This window comes from Oculina patagonica, chromosome 5 (genome assembly GCF_052425735.1).
Source record: "Oculina patagonica isolate OP01 chromosome 5, crgOcupat, whole genome shotgun sequence".
In the NCBI taxonomy this organism is placed as follows: Eukaryota; Metazoa; Cnidaria; class Anthozoa; order Scleractinia; family Oculinidae; genus Oculina; species Oculina patagonica.
Genome location: NC_135762.1, coordinates 17,248,597 through 17,267,234, shown reverse-complemented (window position 1 = coordinate 17,267,234; position 18,638 = coordinate 17,248,597). Strand labels below are relative to the sequence as shown.

General features: G+C 37.1%; 2 protein-coding genes and 2 long non-coding RNA genes across 6 annotated transcripts; 1 reads left to right on the top strand and 3 right to left on the bottom strand.

Moving 5' to 3' along the window:
• Window positions 1-1,641: 1,641 nt before the first annotated feature.
• LOC144654522 (uncharacterized) lies at window positions 1,642-3,335 on the top strand. Its single transcript, XM_078514674.1, has one exon. It carries the CDS (start codon window positions 1,708-1,710, stop codon window positions 2,719-2,721), a length of 1,014 nt encoding a protein of 337 aa, XP_078370800.1. The 5' UTR covers window positions 1,642-1,707; the 3' UTR covers window positions 2,722-3,335.
• Window positions 3,336-3,529: 194 nt separating this feature from the next.
• Window positions 3,530-4,757, bottom strand: LOC144654829 (uncharacterized). Of its 2 annotated transcripts, XM_078515052.1 has the most exons (3): window positions 4,639-4,757; window positions 4,107-4,201; window positions 3,530-3,778 (listed from the first exon to the last, which is right to left on the bottom strand). In XM_078515052.1, the coding sequence occupies exons 2-3, from the start codon at window positions 4,155-4,157 to the stop codon at window positions 3,659-3,661; spliced, it is 171 nt and encodes a 56-aa protein (XP_078371178.1). In that variant the 5' UTR covers window positions 4,158-4,201; window positions 4,639-4,757; the 3' UTR covers window positions 3,530-3,658. The 2 variants fall into 2 exon arrangements, with proteins under 2 accessions (XP_078371178.1, XP_078371177.1); XM_078515051.1 differs by lacking the exon at window positions 4,639-4,757 and having other exon boundaries at window positions 4,107-4,626.
• Window positions 4,758-7,410: 2,653 nt separating this feature from the next.
• On the bottom strand, window positions 7,411-8,020 carry LOC144654845 (uncharacterized). Its single transcript, XR_013571006.1, has 2 exons — window positions 7,845-8,020; window positions 7,411-7,637 (listed from the first exon to the last, which is right to left on the bottom strand). It is a non-coding gene; the product is annotated as an uncharacterized LOC144654845 (long non-coding RNA).
• A 3,536-nt stretch (window positions 8,021-11,556) lies between these two features.
• LOC144653045 (uncharacterized) lies at window positions 11,557-13,908 on the bottom strand. 2 transcript variants are annotated; one of them, XR_013570657.1, is made up of 3 exons: window positions 13,222-13,908; window positions 12,319-13,086; window positions 11,557-11,785 (listed from the first exon to the last, which is right to left on the bottom strand). It is a non-coding gene; the product is annotated as an uncharacterized LOC144653045 (long non-coding RNA). The 2 variants fall into 2 exon arrangements; XR_013570656.1 differs by having other exon boundaries at window positions 12,319-13,908.
• Window positions 13,909-18,638: the final 4,730 nt, after the last annotated feature.

Below are 18,638 nucleotides of genomic sequence, written 5' to 3'. Positions count from 1 at the left end.
AATTAAAACATTTTCATTTTACATGAGCGTGTTCATCCCGAGATGCTGGGACGTAAGTCGTCCCGCCCGAGTTGAATTAATCTCGCCCGTGCTTACATAGAAACCCCCCCCCCCCACATTACATTTCATCCCGGGAAGGACTGTTTACATGGGGTTTTTCGTCACGTTTCATCCCGGTGTTTCATCCCGTGATGACATTTCATCCCGGTGTTTCATCCCGGGATGAAATCGTTCCGGGATGAACTCATCCCGGAATGAAATCATGTATCATCATGTAAGGCAGCAACAAGAAAATGAGCAGACACCGAGATGAATTCATCCCGGGACGAAAGTCATCCCAGGACGAAAACTCTCATGTAAAGAGGCCCTTAGTTAACTAGTATCCTGACGATTTACTTAATTTTTTAGAGCTTAATTTAAAAAGTTTTACGTGTCTGACAACAGGGAAATGCGGACTTGTTGCTGCCTTTTGTCAAGCCTCCCTCTGGGCTCCCGAAATGAGCTCCTGTAACATGACTGCGGTCAGTCGTGCAGTCCCGCGGGATCCTCGGCATTTTCTCACCTTATATGTTTGGCCGTTCCAGGCGTTCGGCAGTTTCCGTCGCAAACTAGGTGCTTGTTTCAGTTGGACAACTCCTGCTTTCTACTTTTTTCCCTTTTTATTCAAAAATTTAAGAAAAAATATATTTCGGAGAATTAGCGAGCGCTTTAACCCGCACGTGCAGCGCACGCAAGACAAATGACGAAACAGAGCGAATGTCGTAACAAACGACTGAACTAAATTTGTTCAGAGTTCAAGACGAATGGATACAAAGATAAAAGGGGAAAGGTCTGTCTTTCGCAATTTGTTTGTTATCATTTGTCTCTTTATTCCTTTTGTTTTAATAAATGTGGTGATATCTTTGGTGCGGAAAGTTTACGCTCATGTTCAAAGCGAGTTGCAATTGTTTAATGATATACACGGAGATGACACGCCCGCCGAGCAGCACACGGATCCCGCATTTATAGAGTACATAAAGGGCGAAAAAACAGTACAAGGTGTGTACTGTCCACAAAGAACAGCAGAGATCGTTGAAAGTCGCTGCTTCAAGAGCACAACTCGACAAACCAACGAGAAGAAAGCCAGCTACAATGGAAAGAAAAGCACAAGAACTAGCAAGAAAGGAAACAAAAAGGATTAAAATACAACCATGTTAATGTAAGATGCCATATATGCAGAACTTCACTTCTGTCAATTTATAGTAACAATGCGCGGCATCGATCTTTGATCCACTGTCCTCAGTCCAGTTCGTAGCTGCATTGTTATTGCTCCGAGTCAACGGGAAGAGGTGAATTATTCAGGCTTGCATTCAACTCAAGCCGTTTAGTTTTTACCAAAATAAGGAACCATAAATCCTCTTTTGGTGTTATATATAAATTTAAAATGGTGGAGCGGGGCAAATTCAAAAATTTGTGTCCAATTCTCTTTGCAACATTTTAACCCTTTTAGTTCGTTTGCAGTGTTAGCCACCTTCTTAACCTAGCGCCCTTTAGTGCAAGAAGAACTGTATTGTAGATATCGTGAGTCAGTTTAGACACACAATACAGAACTTCCAACAATGAGTTAGGGCAAGGCTCGCTCCAGTCTACTTTCGGCCTTACACTTTCTTTGGCAGCCATCTTGGATTCAACGGTCTTCAACTTGGTCCTGAAATTAGAAAGAAGATCATGTGCTCCCCTGTTGCAGGCGTTTCGCCAGTTTATGCAATACTGGACCTGGAAACGACGGGCTTCGAAAGAAAAACCGACCGAATTATCCAAATAGGGGTAGTAAAAGTGGATCGTGATGTTGTGACACCTTGGATGGCGTATGTTAATCCCTGCAAGCCAAGAGAAGAACAAATGGAAGCCTATCAAGTGCACCGCATATCGCCAGATGTTCTTCAAGACAAACAGACTTTTGCAGACGTGGCAACGAGCCTTTGTAGTTTCCTAGAAAATGTCCAGTACATTGCATGCCATAACTGCATATTTGACTGGAGTTTTTTGATTGCTGAATTTGATAGACTGCAAGATACAAGCGACGAATACAAAGCGCTGATGAAGAAGATCAAGTGGGTCGACTTGTACAGATTGGCGATCAAGTCGTTTCCCGGAAGTTACAATTTTAGGTTACGAACACTACTGAACATGTTGTCTATACAAACCAAAAAGACCCAGAACTTTCGTTATCAGTCTATTTATTCGTCACGAGACCAGCAATGCTGTGAAGAGTTTTCGTTATTCGAACAGGGGGATATAAAATGGCAAGAAGGAATCCATGATGCTATGTGTGATTCGCTTTCCACGCATTCCCTGCTAAAGAAACTACTCGAGAAGAACAGTTGCTCCAACATCGCCGAGCTCGTTGATAAATTCCCGCAATGTTGCATCGATACAGAACTATTTCTTGCTTTGGACATGAAGTTGAAAGAAGCAAAAACATCTGATGAAGAGCTCAAGCCTTTTGCTGCACAAGCTGAGAAATTTTATGGCACGATGCCTTCACTGAGAGGAAAACCACTTGGAGAAATTTCAAAGGATCAAATAGAAGCAGCACTGTTCTCGGGATACCAGAGGGATGAAAGAATTTGTTTAATATATAGAGCAGCAATGTTGAACAAGGTCGATGATTCGCAGAAACGTGAGGCAGCTTCACCGGCTGAATCAAACATCAGCCCTAAAGAGCCAAAAACAGAATGAATTCAGTCTTGCCTTCAGTAGAAACACATTTGTATCGTTTTCGCTACCAGTAAGTCAGTGAGGGCAAAAGGTCATTCTTTTAATATTTTAAAGATGTATCATGGTCCATCACGACTAGTGGTCAATAAGTGAATAATATTGTGTTGTAAGGTCGATGTAGAATCATTACTTTATCAGATTTTAAATTTAGTATTGCTTTCACTACCAGCGAGGGTAGAGGTGCATTTTGTTAATATTTCAAAGATTTGTTATGACTAGTGGTCGATCAGTAAATAATGTTGTGTTGTAAGGTCGATGTACGAGTATTACTTTATCAGATTTTAAATTTAGTATCGCTTTCGCTACCGGCGAGGGTAGAGGTTCAAATTTCTCAATTAATTATATTTCAATGTAACTATATTTCAAAGATGTAACCGCAACAAGTTAGACAAGTGGTCAAACAATAAATAATGTTGGGTTGTAAGGTCGATGTACGAGTATTACTTTATCAGATTTTAAATTTAGTATCGCTTTCGCTACCAGCGAGGGTAGAAGTTCAAATTTCTCAATTCTGTTACTATATTACAAAGATGTAACGTAACAAGTGGTCAAACAATAAATTTTGTTGGGTTGTAGAGGCACTATTAGATTTCAAGTTTTTTAGCATATTCCTCAGGACATTATTACACCTGGGTAGAGAGAGGCACTGCGAGAGTTAAGTGTCTTGCCTAAGAATACAACACAGTGACCCCACTAAGGGCATGAACCCAAGTTAAGCGTGCTAACCGTCAGGCCACAATTCGCATGAAAAATAAAACAGTCACACGTTTCACCTTTTTATTTCTATGCACTTCTACTAGGTTTGAGTGTCATGATATCTCTTCTTGCAATCATAATCATTGTTATTTTCTATTTTTTAGTAGGTTACTGAATGTGAGTATATCCTAGTATCACACTATCATGATAATTCATCCAAGTTCTCATCGCAATTTTCCTTTTTTTCGAAGACTCTCTTCCTCATTCCCCCGCATCCAATACTTCTTGCCACTTCACAAACGCACCCGGCGACTTGTTTAAACTGTGGCGAAGAAAATAAGTACAGAAGAAATATTATGTTAGAGGACCCTAAACGTCTATGTGACTCGTTTTAATAAAGAAATCTTGTTTCTAAACAAACTAAAAAGCCTTGCCTTTTTATACAAAAACCTTTTCTCCTGGCTTCCTATGATCAAACCTTAAAGACCCTTAACTGATTTACCACATTTCTTGATTAAATTTTTCAGTATTATACAGTCATCTACCAATTCAGTTGTTATGTTCATCGGAATAATCTCTATCAAACTGTGCCAGCCGGATTGATTAAGAGGCTAACTTAACAGTGACTTAACTGTCATACAAATCCTAACCTTTCCTTCCAACTCTCTTTTTCCCTCTGGACTTGGTGGCGGCCCTTTCATGTCGGGTCCAATCCAGCAATCACACTTGGTAGCCAGATTTATGACTAAAAGAAGAATGGCAAGAACTGGGACAGCTTGGATCATCATTTTTAGATAAAAGACAAATGTGAACAACTGAACTGCCTTTGACTCAGTGGCATTGCTTTTTAAATATCTTTCCCACTTTTTATACTGTCCCAGGCGGTAAAATGAATTAAAGTACTTTTTGCTTACTTTACCTCGAGGCCAAAAGAGACAAAAGGCCGAATCATTAACAAGAGGTCCTGCCAGGATAAAATCTTTTATAGAAAAGCCGCTTAAAGTGGGGCACTGCTCCGTCTCGCGTTCAAAGGACCGAGCCATTAAAACTTACCTCAACGGACAAACGCCCTACGCAACATCTGAAAATCCGCGAAATCAGTTAAAATATGATATATGACATCCATGTCGAAAATTTCCCACGTTTTCTGAAAGGTAATGGCAACAATGAACACCCGCCTACCTCAATACTACCAGCCGGGCCTCCGACAAACTTGACAAAACCTCCGTTTACGATCATATCACGACATTTCGCTTACGAGATGGAGTTTAGACAGCCCAACTGTCAACCGATCCTTCATATCAGAGCATTGTAAACTTCTGGTAATGTGTATTCTTCAATCTTTTATAAAGAATAGCTTTTCTATAAATAAATAAAAAGATACCCGTGTGAATCTGAGCTATTTAACGATTCAATACACTTTGACAAAGAACAGCTTCTTTTAGAAAGGTGCCCTTGAGAATCTTAAATGTTTTCTGAAAAGATTTTTTAAAAAAACAATTTATTAAGTTGGTAGAGTGATTTTTTTAAAAATGTACGATTGATACCACCAAAAAATGCAAATGTAAAGTCCAAGGTGGAGCAAGGGTCAATTTAAGGAATTTATCAAAGTTACTTTTTTCACCATGATTAAGAAAGCAATGTTGTATACGCGGACATCTTATGTAATTTAAAGGCTCAGTCGTTATATCTGTTTTCGGGGCGACAACCTGGCTCTTCCTTTGATTGTAATGTCTCTAGTTCGATTGTTCCGTTCAACATTAAACTGAATCTCAGTGAATCGGTACTTTGACCAACAGTAATTGCGTTATTAGATAATTGGGTGAAATGATAGGACGCTGGCTAATGATTTCAATATCACAGCATGAAAAGACAAATTTATGTGGCGTAATGATAAAGCTGGTTTTTTTTTTTTCACAATTTAAGCCACATTAATACTATGTAAAGTAAAAATATACGATACTAGCATATTTTAGAGTAAGAAGACTAGCTCAAGACGCCTTGAAGCTTTGAGTTTACACATTTGTGTGAAGAAAGGGGGGAGCGCTTTTTAAAAATAAAAAAATAATAATACACCTGGCGGCGTAAAGGCAGTTTCTTTTTAACTTGCTTTTTAAGGCTTGTGTGTGAAGTACAACATTATTTCGTTTTAAGAAGTTTGCTTCCTCGAATAGCAAGATAAATGAACTGATTTATTTCGGTGTATAAAATTCAAAACTAGAATCACCCAACATTTCACCACCTTAGAATAGCAAAAACATAAAAAAGACGAAACTGACTTTCTCTCAAACTTATTCCCGTATCACTTGAAAAAAGTGCAACCGAAAGGGAAAAACTTATTGTAAACCGTTTATCATATTAGGTGAAACTAGCTAATACTGCAATTGTGTTGATCACTCTTATAAACTAAACTGGATAAGTGTCAGCTCTGTGTTGTCGTCTCAGTAGACGATCTTTTTTTTTAGCTTTTTTCCCCACATTTCTAAACAGAAACGTACCATATTCATTGTAACCATCCAATTTACATTACATACACTAAGTAAACTTTCGACTGTTTCCTCTGTCAACATATCTCTAAACATCAGTACAACGTCCTTTTATGATCCCGAGAAAATAGTATAAGTGAAGGATAAAAAAATCTGTACTTCCGCGTTCGCCTTCTGAAAATAAAATCAAAACCAGGCATCCTTCTAAGTTTAGTCAATGCTAAAATACACTTAGTTAACAAAGGAAGTGTCAGCTCTTTCCCAGGGTCTATGAACTTTCTTGTGAACCTAGAGCCTGGCACCAGGAATGGAGTTGTTGTCAGCGAGGGCAGGTACTGGGAGAAGCTGCTAAGGCAGCTGATTGAGTTGCTCTTAATTGAAGCTGGTTGCTTAGGGCTGCTCACTGTGGTGGGTTCTTATTGCTGAGAGGATGGAGTAGCGGGGTACATGTTGCTGGATGCCTGAGAAAACCTACTGTCTTGTTTATCTTACTTGTCGTTTGCTTTTAATTCCGTAATTGCTAACTGTAGCTTGTCAATTTGACTCGTTTACGACACCAATCTGCGATAGCATGGAGAAAAGCTACTTGAAGCCGTTTGTGATAAAAGCGCAATTGAGTCGGTTTCTGTGTGACCTTCAATTTTGCGATAATTCATTGTACATCAGGTGATGTCATTTCATTTGAAGCATTCAGAAATTGCCCTGCATGTAACTGAGTGGGATGATAATATACCGAACAAAATTGATAAAGGTTTGCTTTTTTTAATCTATCAGTTTAGAAATTATTCTGTGTCTTCTTTAAAGACTAGAGAAATGCCAAATGGTTACTGCTGAACTCTAGATCGTGATGTCCAGATTCGACACTGGCCTGGGGGTGGGGGTGAAGAGCGGTGGTGGTGGTGGTTGATGCGTTGTGCTCGCCACGGTGGGCAAAACACTAAAATCTCACAGTCCCTATATCAAGCCAGGAATAGCGAACCGTTGGGCAACGTGACACTAATGCCGGCGGTTTGCCAGCAATTGACTAACATCCCAAACAAAGACAGGAGAATGGCCTTGTGCCACAGAAATTGGAGTTCAGTCGGGGACAAGTTCAAGTCCATGGCGCATGGCAAATTTTGACACTGCACTGAGCTCGCAGTTTTTGTCTCGAATTTGCTAAGCAACTAATTGCGCCATAATCTTAATGAGCACTTCATCGCAGATTTACCACAAACGGCACTTGTATTACTGACTGGAGTTAAAGACTCTGTGTTCGAGCCTTGTGGCCATCAGTTTAGGGCGTATCTCCGTTTTTTTTTTACCATGAACGAACTAAAAGTATTTGTACTCTCCCAAAATGAAATGGGGTGAAGAAAGGCCCAATGAGAGTAAAGCGTCTTGCCCAAGAACACAACACAACAACCCCGACCAGGGCTCGAACCCGGACCCTCTTGATCTAGAATCCAGACACATAAAACACAAATAATCAATGTCACATTTTTATTTCTCATTTATGATTTTCTACAGGATTTCAATGTTATGTTGTTATATATATTCTTTATATTATATTATCATAATCACTCCACGTTTACATCGCTATTCCATGTCTTCTTTTCCTTCGTCTTCTTCAAAGACCATCTTTCCCATTCCCCAGCATCCAGCACTTTTTGCCACTTCACAAATGGCTTTTGCGGCTCTCTTCAACTGCAAGCGCTGAAGTAAATAAAACATGACAGAAATAATGTCAGAGCGCCCAACTCGGAGGTTTATGACATGTTGACTTGTATCAATACAAACCAGAAACCTTGTGTTTTTACCAACTAAAGGTTCCGAAACTAAAGGTCAGTAAAGTAAGTGACTTTGAAAACAAGAAACGTGTTTTCATTGAGTCATAAAAATAAAAAGCAAGGCTTTCCTAACCTTTCCTTCCAACTCTCTTTTCCCATAAGGTCCATGCCAGCAGTCACTCTCGATAACCAAAGTTGTGAGCAGAAGAAGAGCGGCAAGAACTACAACAGCTTGGACCTTCATTCTCCAGAAGAAAGACAACTGTGGACAACTCAGAACTGCAACTTTGACTGGAATTGCTTTAGAACATCACTCTCACCTTATATATTGTTCCAGGCGGCAAAATGAAATAAAGTACTTTGTGCTTACTTAATTTGCCGAAGAGACCGAATCATTAAAAAAAATGTCTTCGAATAAACTCTTTCTTAGATGTCTGTTTTTGGCGGAACGTCGTTTGAGGCGCAGCATTATTCTGTCTTGAGTTCAGAAGACCGGTCCATTTACAACCCTACACATCATCATTCTGGCAACATGTCGTGACAAAACCTTCTCTGCCTCGGCACTTAAAGGGTTATATATGACATCCGTATTGAAAATTTGCGACATTTGCTGAAAGAGAACGGCAAACAGCGACAAAACACACTAACTACACGGACCACCCGCCTACCTCAACACCACCTACAGGGCCGCTAATGTGCTTGACAAAACCTCTGTTTATATGTCTTTCATTCTCTGTTTCATATCAAAGAAGGACATTTCGCTATTCCTTTTAAAAAAGATTTTTTCTATTGAAAAAGAAACCCGCGCTGAAGAATTTCAGCTATTTAGTAAATATTGATATAGAATGCCTTTTCTATGAAAAAATATTACCATGAGAATCTTACCTTTTAAAGAGGTTTTTAAAACATCTTATCACTATGGTTGACTAATGCATGTACTTAAAACAATACCACCGATAGTGCAAACGTTATTTAAGTGTAAGCTAAAGTAAATGTTCATTAAAAGAGCGACCTTGTACATGCGGACATCTCGTGTGAAAAGAAACATGTTATTTATTGGCTTTTCCTTTCGGTGCGACAGCTTGCCTCTACAAGTAAATTAAATGCCGCTTGTTTGTCAAAATTTGGTTATTTCGACATTTAATAAAATCGGAGCTTTAACCAATGTTAATCATGTTATCAGGTAATTGGGTGAATTATGATAGGACGCTGGCTAATGATTTCAATATCACAGCATGAAAAGGAAAATTTAAGTCGGCGTAATTATACATTACAGTTCTACTACACACAATTTTAACGCGGCATTTTTATTATGTCCAAAACCCACGAGCACCTGGCAGGCAAAGAAAATACGGCACAACGCACAACACGAATATGAACATTTTTTGAGGCGGGACGCCCACGTTCAAAGCTGCAAATCTAGACTATTGCTTCCTCGTCCCCAGGAGCCGAACGGCCGGTCGGTTAAGGCGGGAAAACAGAGACTGCCTTAGAAAACCTTCTGTATTGTTTCCCTTGCTTGTTGCTGGTTTCGACTAAAAATCACGGCGGAGAACGCAGTCTATCTCCATGCACTAGCACTGAAATCCGTCATTTCTAACAGTGACTTGTCAATTTTCTCACTTACAATAGCATGAAGAAAAGCTACTTGTAGCTGTTTGTCAGATTTTTTATGTTAAAAACACTGTTGCGCTCGTGGGAAAATCAGTAGTTTTACACTCCCTATATCAAGCCAGGAATAGCGAACTGTTGCAGGAGCGTACCTACACAATTTTTAGTAGTACGCACTAAGTCAGTGAAAGATGAAGGTTCACCCCAAATGGATGATACGAGCGCCGTATGCGCGAGCTTTTAGGGGAGTTATTTTATATTACCCTCTTAAACGCCTTTTCTGCATTCCTGAGACTGAAAAGGGTTTTACAAGTAGTCAAGATATAAAATCCATAGTTTACCTTAACTCGGCTCGACCAGAAAACCAAAATTGTCTATATTATTAATTACACTGGAGCATGTACACCTGTTTTCAGAAAACGTCCGTTCATTTCTTTAGTACTTAGGCATCGCATTCGGTAAATATTTTCCGTAAGGCAATATATGCACAATTATATGCACTGCACTGTTAGAACTCGAGAACTGTAGATCTGATACAAAGTTAGGATAATAACAATTTAAAAGCGAACCTTCTGGGTTTTTTTTAGCCCAAAACTCCCATATTAGTTTGTCAGTGTCGATCGCAGTGCCTCTATAAGCATACATAAGTACCAGAGCGGAGAGTCGCTCAGTTCTCATAGTTGAGCGCATGTAGGTTTTTGAATCTTCTTATCTGATGATGCTAAATGGCCGCTTTGGCGTCGCCGTGGACACTGGCATTGTACGTATAAAGAATCGTAAGAACTGTAGTTACGTTTGTGTACAAGACATCATTCGTGGTTTTGACGGTCTCCACTAGACCATTGGGTTTCTCCACAGTATGTGCACACTTTGCCTCCCAACTTAGAACTTCATTGTCCCAGGCTACCTTGGCAGAAAGGTCGCCCTATTAGTTTCGACTTTATCCTTTGCATTTCTTCTATAATGTAAAAAAATCTGGGAAATTCTGGACGCATTGCGTACTTCGCAGGTACGTCCCTGCCTTGTGCCACAGACACTCGAGTTTCGTGGCGGACAAGCACTAGTCCATGGCGCATGGCAAATTCCGATCTCTGACACCGCACTGAGCCCGCAGTTTTTGTCTCGAGTTTGCAAAGCACTAATTGCGCCATAATTGCGTTATTCTTTGATTGTACAATAAATCGGCATCTTTACGAGCGCTTCATCGTAGATCTGCCACAAACGGCACTTGTATCACTGACTGGAGTTAAAAGACAAAAGCAGACTCTGTGTTAGAGCCTTGGAGCCCAGGCGTCCGTTGCTTATCTTCAGTTTCCGTACCATGAACGGACTAGGAGTATTTCTCCTCTCCCTTAATGGAATATGAAAAGGTAATCACATTGATTTGGGATAAATCAGCACTCGTAAATTTTTCAAAGACTACAAATTGCACTTGCCCTACGAACTTGTGCAATTTTGTTAGCCTTTGAAAAATTTACGAGTGCTGATTTATCCCAAATTGTACGAGAAAAATCATGTGATTACTTTTTAATAATACACATACAAAAATTTCACTTGAAGTGGATGACAAACAAAACGTGTTCAGTGGCTTACCTTTCCGATACGTTCTTAAACATAACGGAGTTGCCGGGCTTTGTAAAATCCAGATACCGCTAGGGAATTTTAAATCTCTCTGTCATGCATTATCAGGTGCTTTTATCCTTATTCAGTTGTATTGGTTTGGGCTGAAATGTCCAACTTCAATTCACGCTTGTAATCTTTCTTCTTTACGAGCCGTCGCGTAAGAAAATCCACGATTGGTAGCTTTCAGTAGTTTCGTAAAGCCTCTCTTGTGCTGTACAAACGTCCAATTTCTAGTACTTTGGTTTATATACTTATAACTTTGGTTTCCTTTTTATAATTGTTATTTTTTTTTTTATTTTTTTTTTTTTAAACACTCCGACATTCGACTTTTCGACCTTTCAAATAATTTAATTTTAACTTTCTTCACTCAATTCAACTTTTTGAACTCAATTTCAACTTTCTGCACTGTTTGGGATTAATTGACGTGCTCTCAGCCAATGAGCATGCAGAACTTTTTGTATGTATATTATTAGGCGAAGAAAGGCACAATGAGAGTAAAATGTTTTGCCCAAGAACACAACGCAACGACCCCGGCCAGGGCTCGAACCCGGACCTTCTCGATCCAGAATCCAGCGAAGTAAACATCTGTCTACACATAAAAACACAAACAATCATACGTCTCACATTTTTATTTCTCATTTACGATTTTCTACTGGATTACAGTGTTATGTTGTTATAATCTTTATATAATATTATCATGATCACTCCTCCACGTTTACATCGCTATTTCTTGTCTTCTTTTCCTTTGTCTTCTTCAAAGACCATCTTTCCCATTCCCCAGCATCCAGCACTTTTTGCCACTTCACAAATGGTTTTTGCGGTTCTCTTCAACTGTAAGCGCTGAAGTAAATAAAACATTACAGAAATAATAGTCATAGAGTCTAAATGACATGTTGAGTTACCGTATTTTCTCAATTAAACGCCCCCGGCGTTTATTTCAAACTTGGCTCCGTGGATCCGGCGTTTATTTGAATGGTGCAGTTAATTGGAGCAAAATGTTTATTAAACAAGGTTTTTAAATCATTATTTGTGACATGAACATAATTTGCCATCATACCTAAAGCATGTTACACCTCAAATAAATGCCTGGAAGGCTTAGTTACTACTCTAGCTCGGAGACCCGGCGTTTATTCGGGGCCCGGCGTTTAATCGAGAAAATACGGTACTTTAAAAAGGAAAGAAACTTTGTGTTTTTATACAAAGGCCGTTCCCCTTTTTCACTTGCTAGGCTGAAACCTTAAGGTTTTAATTCGTTTTTCCTATTATTCAGTTATACACCGGTTAGGTATGTTCATCAGAATATTCTATTCTCTATCAAAGCTGTACTAGCCGGATTAAGAGGTCATACGAATAAGGAGCAAGGCTTTCCTAACCTTTCCTTCCAACTCTCTTTTCCCAGGCTTATAGGGTCCATGCCAGCAGTCACTCTCGATAACCAAAGTTGCGAGCAGAAGAAGAGCGGCAAGAACTACAACAGCTTGGACCTTCATTCTCCGGACGAAAGACAACTGTGGACAACTCAGAACTGCAACTTCGACTGGCAAGGCTTGTGAATATCTCTCTCACCTTATATATTGTTCCAGGCGGCAAAATGAAATAAAGTACTTTGTGCTTACTTAATTTGCCTCAAAGCCAAAGACCGAATCATTAACAAAAAGCCCTGCCAGGATTAAATCCTTCTTAGATGTCTGTTTTTGGTTGCAAGTCATCTGAAGCGGAGCACTATTCTGCCTCAAGTTCAAAGGACCGATCCATTTACAACCCTATACAAAATCAGTCTGGTAATATTATTATTATTATATAACATCCATATTGAAAATTTCCGACATTTGCTGAAAGAGAACGGCAAAACAGCGACAAAACACACTTACGACACGGGCCACTCGCCTACCTCAACACTACCTACAGGGCCGCGGCAAAATAAAATAAAGTACTTTGTACTTACTTAAGAAAAATGCCGAATCTTTAACAAAAAAACAAAGCCGATGATCGAATCATTATTTAACAAAACGCCTTGCCAGAATACGGTAACTTGTTCTTAGATGGTGGAAAGCCGTTTAAAGCGGAACATTATTTTGTCTCGAGTTCAAACCGGGACCAATACATCTTCACCCTACGCACAATTAGTGTGGCAACATGTCCTGAAAAAAAAAAAACTGCCTCAGCACTAAATGGGTGATATATGACATCCATATTGAAAATTTCCGACATTTGCTGAAAGAAAATGGCAAACCAGCGACAAAACACACTAACGACACGGACTCGCACACGCCTACCTCAACGCCACCTACAGGGCCGCTAATGAGCTTGACAAAACCTCTGTTTCTATGTCTTTGTTCTCTGATAAAGAAACATTTTGCTATTCCGTTATATTCTGACAAAGAGATTATCTCTATTAAAAAGAAACCCGCGCTGGAGAATTTCCGCTATTTAGTGAACTATGATATAGAATGTCTTGTCTATGAGAAAGATAGCCATGTGAATCTCACCTATTTTATAACAGGTTTTTAAAACATTTATCGATATGGTTGACTAATGCATGTTCCAAACCAATAATGCAGAAAATGCAAACGTTATTTAAGTGCAGGCTAGAGTAAATGTTCATTAACAAAGTGACCTTGAACATGCGGAGTCTCGTCCGAAAAAAAACATAATTTATGGGCTATTCGGTGCGACAGCTTGCCTCTGCAAGTGAATTTAATGTCGCTAGTTTGTCGAAATTCAGTTATTTCGGCATTAAGTTGGTACGTTAATCAATGTTGATTTTAGGACACTGGCTAATGATTTCAATAACACAGCATGAAAAGGAAAATTTAAGTTGGCGTTAGTTAGCTTACAGTTCTACTTAACACAATTTTAAAGATATGTGCACAACAACAGCAAGAATAATCATGGATGGAATAATATAGCATAATAAAACAAGATTGCCGCGCAAAAGGAACAATAAAAATACAACATAATAACAGGATATGTGCGCAATAACAGCAAAAACAATACATCATTAATCTAACAAGATTACCGCGCAATAGGAACAAGAAAAACAGAACATAATATAACAAGATATATGCGCAATAACAGCAAGAATAATATAGCATAGTACAACAAGATTAGCGCGCATAAGGAACAAGAACAATACAACATAATATAACAAGATATGTGCGCAATAACAGCAAGAATATTATAGCATAATATAACAAGATTAGCGCGCAAAAGGAACAAAAAAAGTACAACATAATAACAAGATATGTGCGCAATAACAGCAAAAATAATATTGCGTAATAAAACAAGATTGGCGCGCCAAAGGAACAAGAAAAATACAACATAATATAACAAGATATGTGCGGAATACCACACAGAAAATTACCAAATAATATAACAGCATTAATGTGCACCTGACACCTAAAAAATACAACAGAATATAACAAGATTAGTGAGCAACAGAAACGTGAAAAAATACATCATAATATAACAAGATTAGCGCGCTATATGAACAAGAAAAATAGAACATAATATAACAAGATATATGCGCAATAACAGCAAGAATAATATAGCATAATATAATAAGATTAGCGCGCATAAGGAGCAAGAACAATACAACATAATAGAACAAGATATGTGCGCAATAACAGCAAGAATAATACAGCATAATATAACACCATTTGCGCGCAAAGGAACAAAACAAATACAACATAATAACAAGATATGTGCGCAATAACAGCAAAAATAATACATCATTAATTGAACAAGATAAGCGCGCAATAGGAAAAGAAACCTACAACATAATATAACAAGATAAGTGCGGAATACCACACAGAAACTTACCAGATAATATAACAGCATTAATGTGCACCTGACACCTAAAAAATACAACAGAATATAACAAGATTAGTGCGCAACAGAAACGTGAAAAAATATATCATAGTATAACAAGATAAGCGCGCTATATGAACAAGAAAAATACAACATAATATAACAAGATAAGTGCAGAATACACAAACTTACAGATAAGTAAAGCATTAGTGCACCTGACACCTAAAAAACAAAGAATAAAAAATAGGCGCAAAAAGCGAAAAAAAATCATAAAAAAGATAGGAAAAAAAAACAACATAATAACAAGATATATGCGCAATAACAGCAAGAATAATATAGCAATATATAACAAGATTAGCGCGCATAAGGAACAAGAACAATACAACATAATATAACAAGATATGTGCGCAATAACAGCAAGAATAGTATAGGATAATATAACAAGATTGGCGCGCAAAAGGAACAAAAAATACAACATAATAACAAGATATGTGCGCAATAACAGCAAAAATAATACATCATTAATCTAACAAGATAAGTGGGCAATAGGAAAAGAAACCTACAACATAATATAACAGCATTAATGTGCACCTGACACCAAAAAAAAAAAAAAGAGTGGCATAGCAAGAGGAATAGCAGAAAAAAAAAATATAAAATCATAAAGCAAACCTAATACATCATTAATCTAACAAGATTAGCACGCAATAGGAAAAGAAAACTAAAACAAAATATAACAAGATAAGTGCGGAATACCACACAGAAACTTACCAGATAATATAACAGCATTAATGTGCACCTGACACCTAAAAAATACAACAGAATATAACAAGATAAGTGAGCAACAGAAACGTGAAAAAATACATAATAATATAACAAGATTAGCGCGCTATAGAAACAAGAAAAATAGAACATAATATAACAAGATATATGCGCAATAACAGCAAGAATAATATAGCATAATAAAACAAGATTAGCGCGCATAAGGAACAAGAACAATACAACAAAATATAACAAGATATGTGCGCAATAACAGCAAGAATAGTATAGCATAATATAACAAGATTGGCGCGCAAAAGGAACAAGAAAAATACAACATTTAAACAAGATAAGTGCGCAATACAACAACTTACCAGATAAAAAAGCGCACAGACACCTAAAAAAAAAAGAATATAACAAGATAGTGCGCAAAGAAAGTAAAAAATACATATAATATAACAAGTTACGCACAAAAGGAAAAAAAAAATACAACATAATAAAAGATATGTGCGGAATAACAGCAAAACTAATACATCATTAATCTAACAAGATTAGCGCGCAATAGGAAAAGAAAACTACAACATAATATAACAAGATAAGTGCAGAATACCACACAGAAACTTACCAGATAATATAACAGCATTAATAAGCACCTGACACCTAAAAAATACAACAGAATATAACAAGATTAGTGAGCAACAGAAACGTGAAAAAATACATCATAATATAACAAGATTAGCGTGCTATATGAACAAGAAAAATAGAACATAATATGAAAAGATATATGCGCAATAACAGCAAGAATAATATAGCATAATATAACAAGATAAGCGCGCATAAGGAACAAAACAATACAACAAAATATAACAAGATATGTGCGCAATAACAGCAAGAATAGTATAGCATAATATAACAAGATTAGCGCGCAAAAGGAACAAGAAAAATACAACATAATAACAAGATATGTGCGCAATAACAGCAAGAATAATATAGCATAATATAACAAGATTAGCGCGCATAAGGAACAAGAACAATACAAAAGAATATAACAAGATATGTGCGCAATAACAGCAAGAATAGTATAGCATAATATAACAAGATTGGCGCGCAAAAAGAACAAGAAAAATACAACATAATAACAAGATATGTGCGCAATAACAGCAAGAATAATATAGCATAATATAACAAGATTAGCGCGCATAAGGAACAAGAACAATACAACATAATATAACAAGATATCTGCGCAATAACAGCAAGAATAATACAGCATAATATAACAAGATTGGCGCGCAAAAGGAACAAGAAAAATACAACATAATAACAAGATATGTGCGCAATAACAGCAAAAATAATACATCATTAATCTAACAAGATAAGCGCGCAATAGGAAAAGAAACCTACAAGATAATATAACAAGATAAGTGCGGAATACCACACAGAAACTTACCAGATAATATAACAGCATTAATGTGCACCTGACACCTAAAAAATACAACAGAATATAACAAGATTAGTGAGCAACAGAAATGTGGAAAAATACATCAGTATAACAAGATAAGCGCGCTATATGAACAAGAAAAATACAACATAATATAACAAGATATATGCGCAATAACAGCAAGAATAATATAGCATAATATGATAGGATTAGCGCGCATAAGGAACAAGAAAAATAGAACATAATATAACAAGATATATGCGCAAGAACAGCAAGAATAATATAGCATAATATAACAAGATTAGCGCGCATAAGGAACAAGAACAATACAACAAAATACAACAAGATATGTGCGCAATAACAGCAAGAATAGTACAGCATAATATAACAAGATTGGCGCGCAAAAGGAACAAGAAAAATACAACATAATAACAAGATATGTGCGCAATAACAGCAAAAATAATACATCATTAATCTAACAAGATAAGCGCGCAATAGGAAAAGAAACCTACAATATAATATAACAAGATAAGTGCGGAATACCACACAAAAACTTACCAGATAATATAACAGCATTAATGTGCACCTGACACCTAAAAAAAACAACAGAATGTAACAAGATTAGTGCGCAACAGAAACGTGAAAAAATACATAGTATAACAAGATAAGCGCGCTATATGAACAAGAAAAATACAACATAATATAACAAGATATATGCGCAATAACAGCAAGAATAATATAGCATAATCTAATAGGATTAGCGCGCATAAGGAACAAGAAAAATAGAACATAATATAACAAGATATATGCGCAAGAACAGCAAGAATAATATAGCATAATATAACAAGATTAGCGCGCATAAGGAACAAGAACAATACAACAAAATATAACAAGATAAGTGCGGAATACCACACAGAAACTTACCAGATAATGTAACAGCATTAATGTGCACCTGACACCTAAAAAGTACAACAGAATATAACAAGATTAGTGAGCAACAGAAGCGTGAAAAATACATCATAATATTACAAGATTAGCGCGCAATACGAAAAAGAAAGCTACAACATAATAACAAGATATATGCGCAATAAAAGCAAGAATAATATAGCATAATATTATAAGATTAGCGCGTATAAGGAACAAGAACAATACAACAAGTATAACAAGATATCTGCGCAATAACAGTATAACATAATAACAAGATTGGCGCGCAAAAGGAACAAGAAAAATACAACATAATAACAAGATATGTGCGCAATAACAGCAAAACTAATACATCATTAATCTAACAAGATTAGGGCGATATAGTTAAAGAAAACTACAACCAAATATAACAAGATAAGAGCGGAATACCACACAGAAACTTACCAGATAATATAACAGCATTAATTTGCACCTGACACCTAAAAAATACAACAGAATATAACAAGATTAGTGAGCAACAGAAATGTGGAAAAATACATAGTATAACAAGATAAGCGCGCTATATGAACAAGAAAAATACAACATAATATAACAAGATATATGCGCAATAACAGCAAGAATAATATAGCATAATATAATAGGATTAGCGCGCATAAGGAACAAGAAAAATAGAACATAATATAACAAGATATATGCGCAAGAACAGCAAGAATAATATAGCATAATATAACAAGATTAGCGCGCATAAGGAACAAGAACAATACA

Coding starts and splice junctions, on each gene's coding strand:
- LOC144654522 (XM_078514674.1), top strand. CDS start 1,708: ATGTGCTCCCCTGTTGCAGGCGTTTCGCCAGTTTATGCAATACTGGAC.
- LOC144654829 (XM_078515051.1), bottom strand. CDS start 4,499: ATGGCTCGGTCCTTTGAACGCGAGACGGAGCAGTGCCCCACTTTAAGC. Junction 3,779..4,106: donor AAAGAGAGTTGGAAGGAAAG/GTTAGGATTTGT, acceptor TCTTCGCCACAG/TTTAAACAAGTCGCCGGGTG.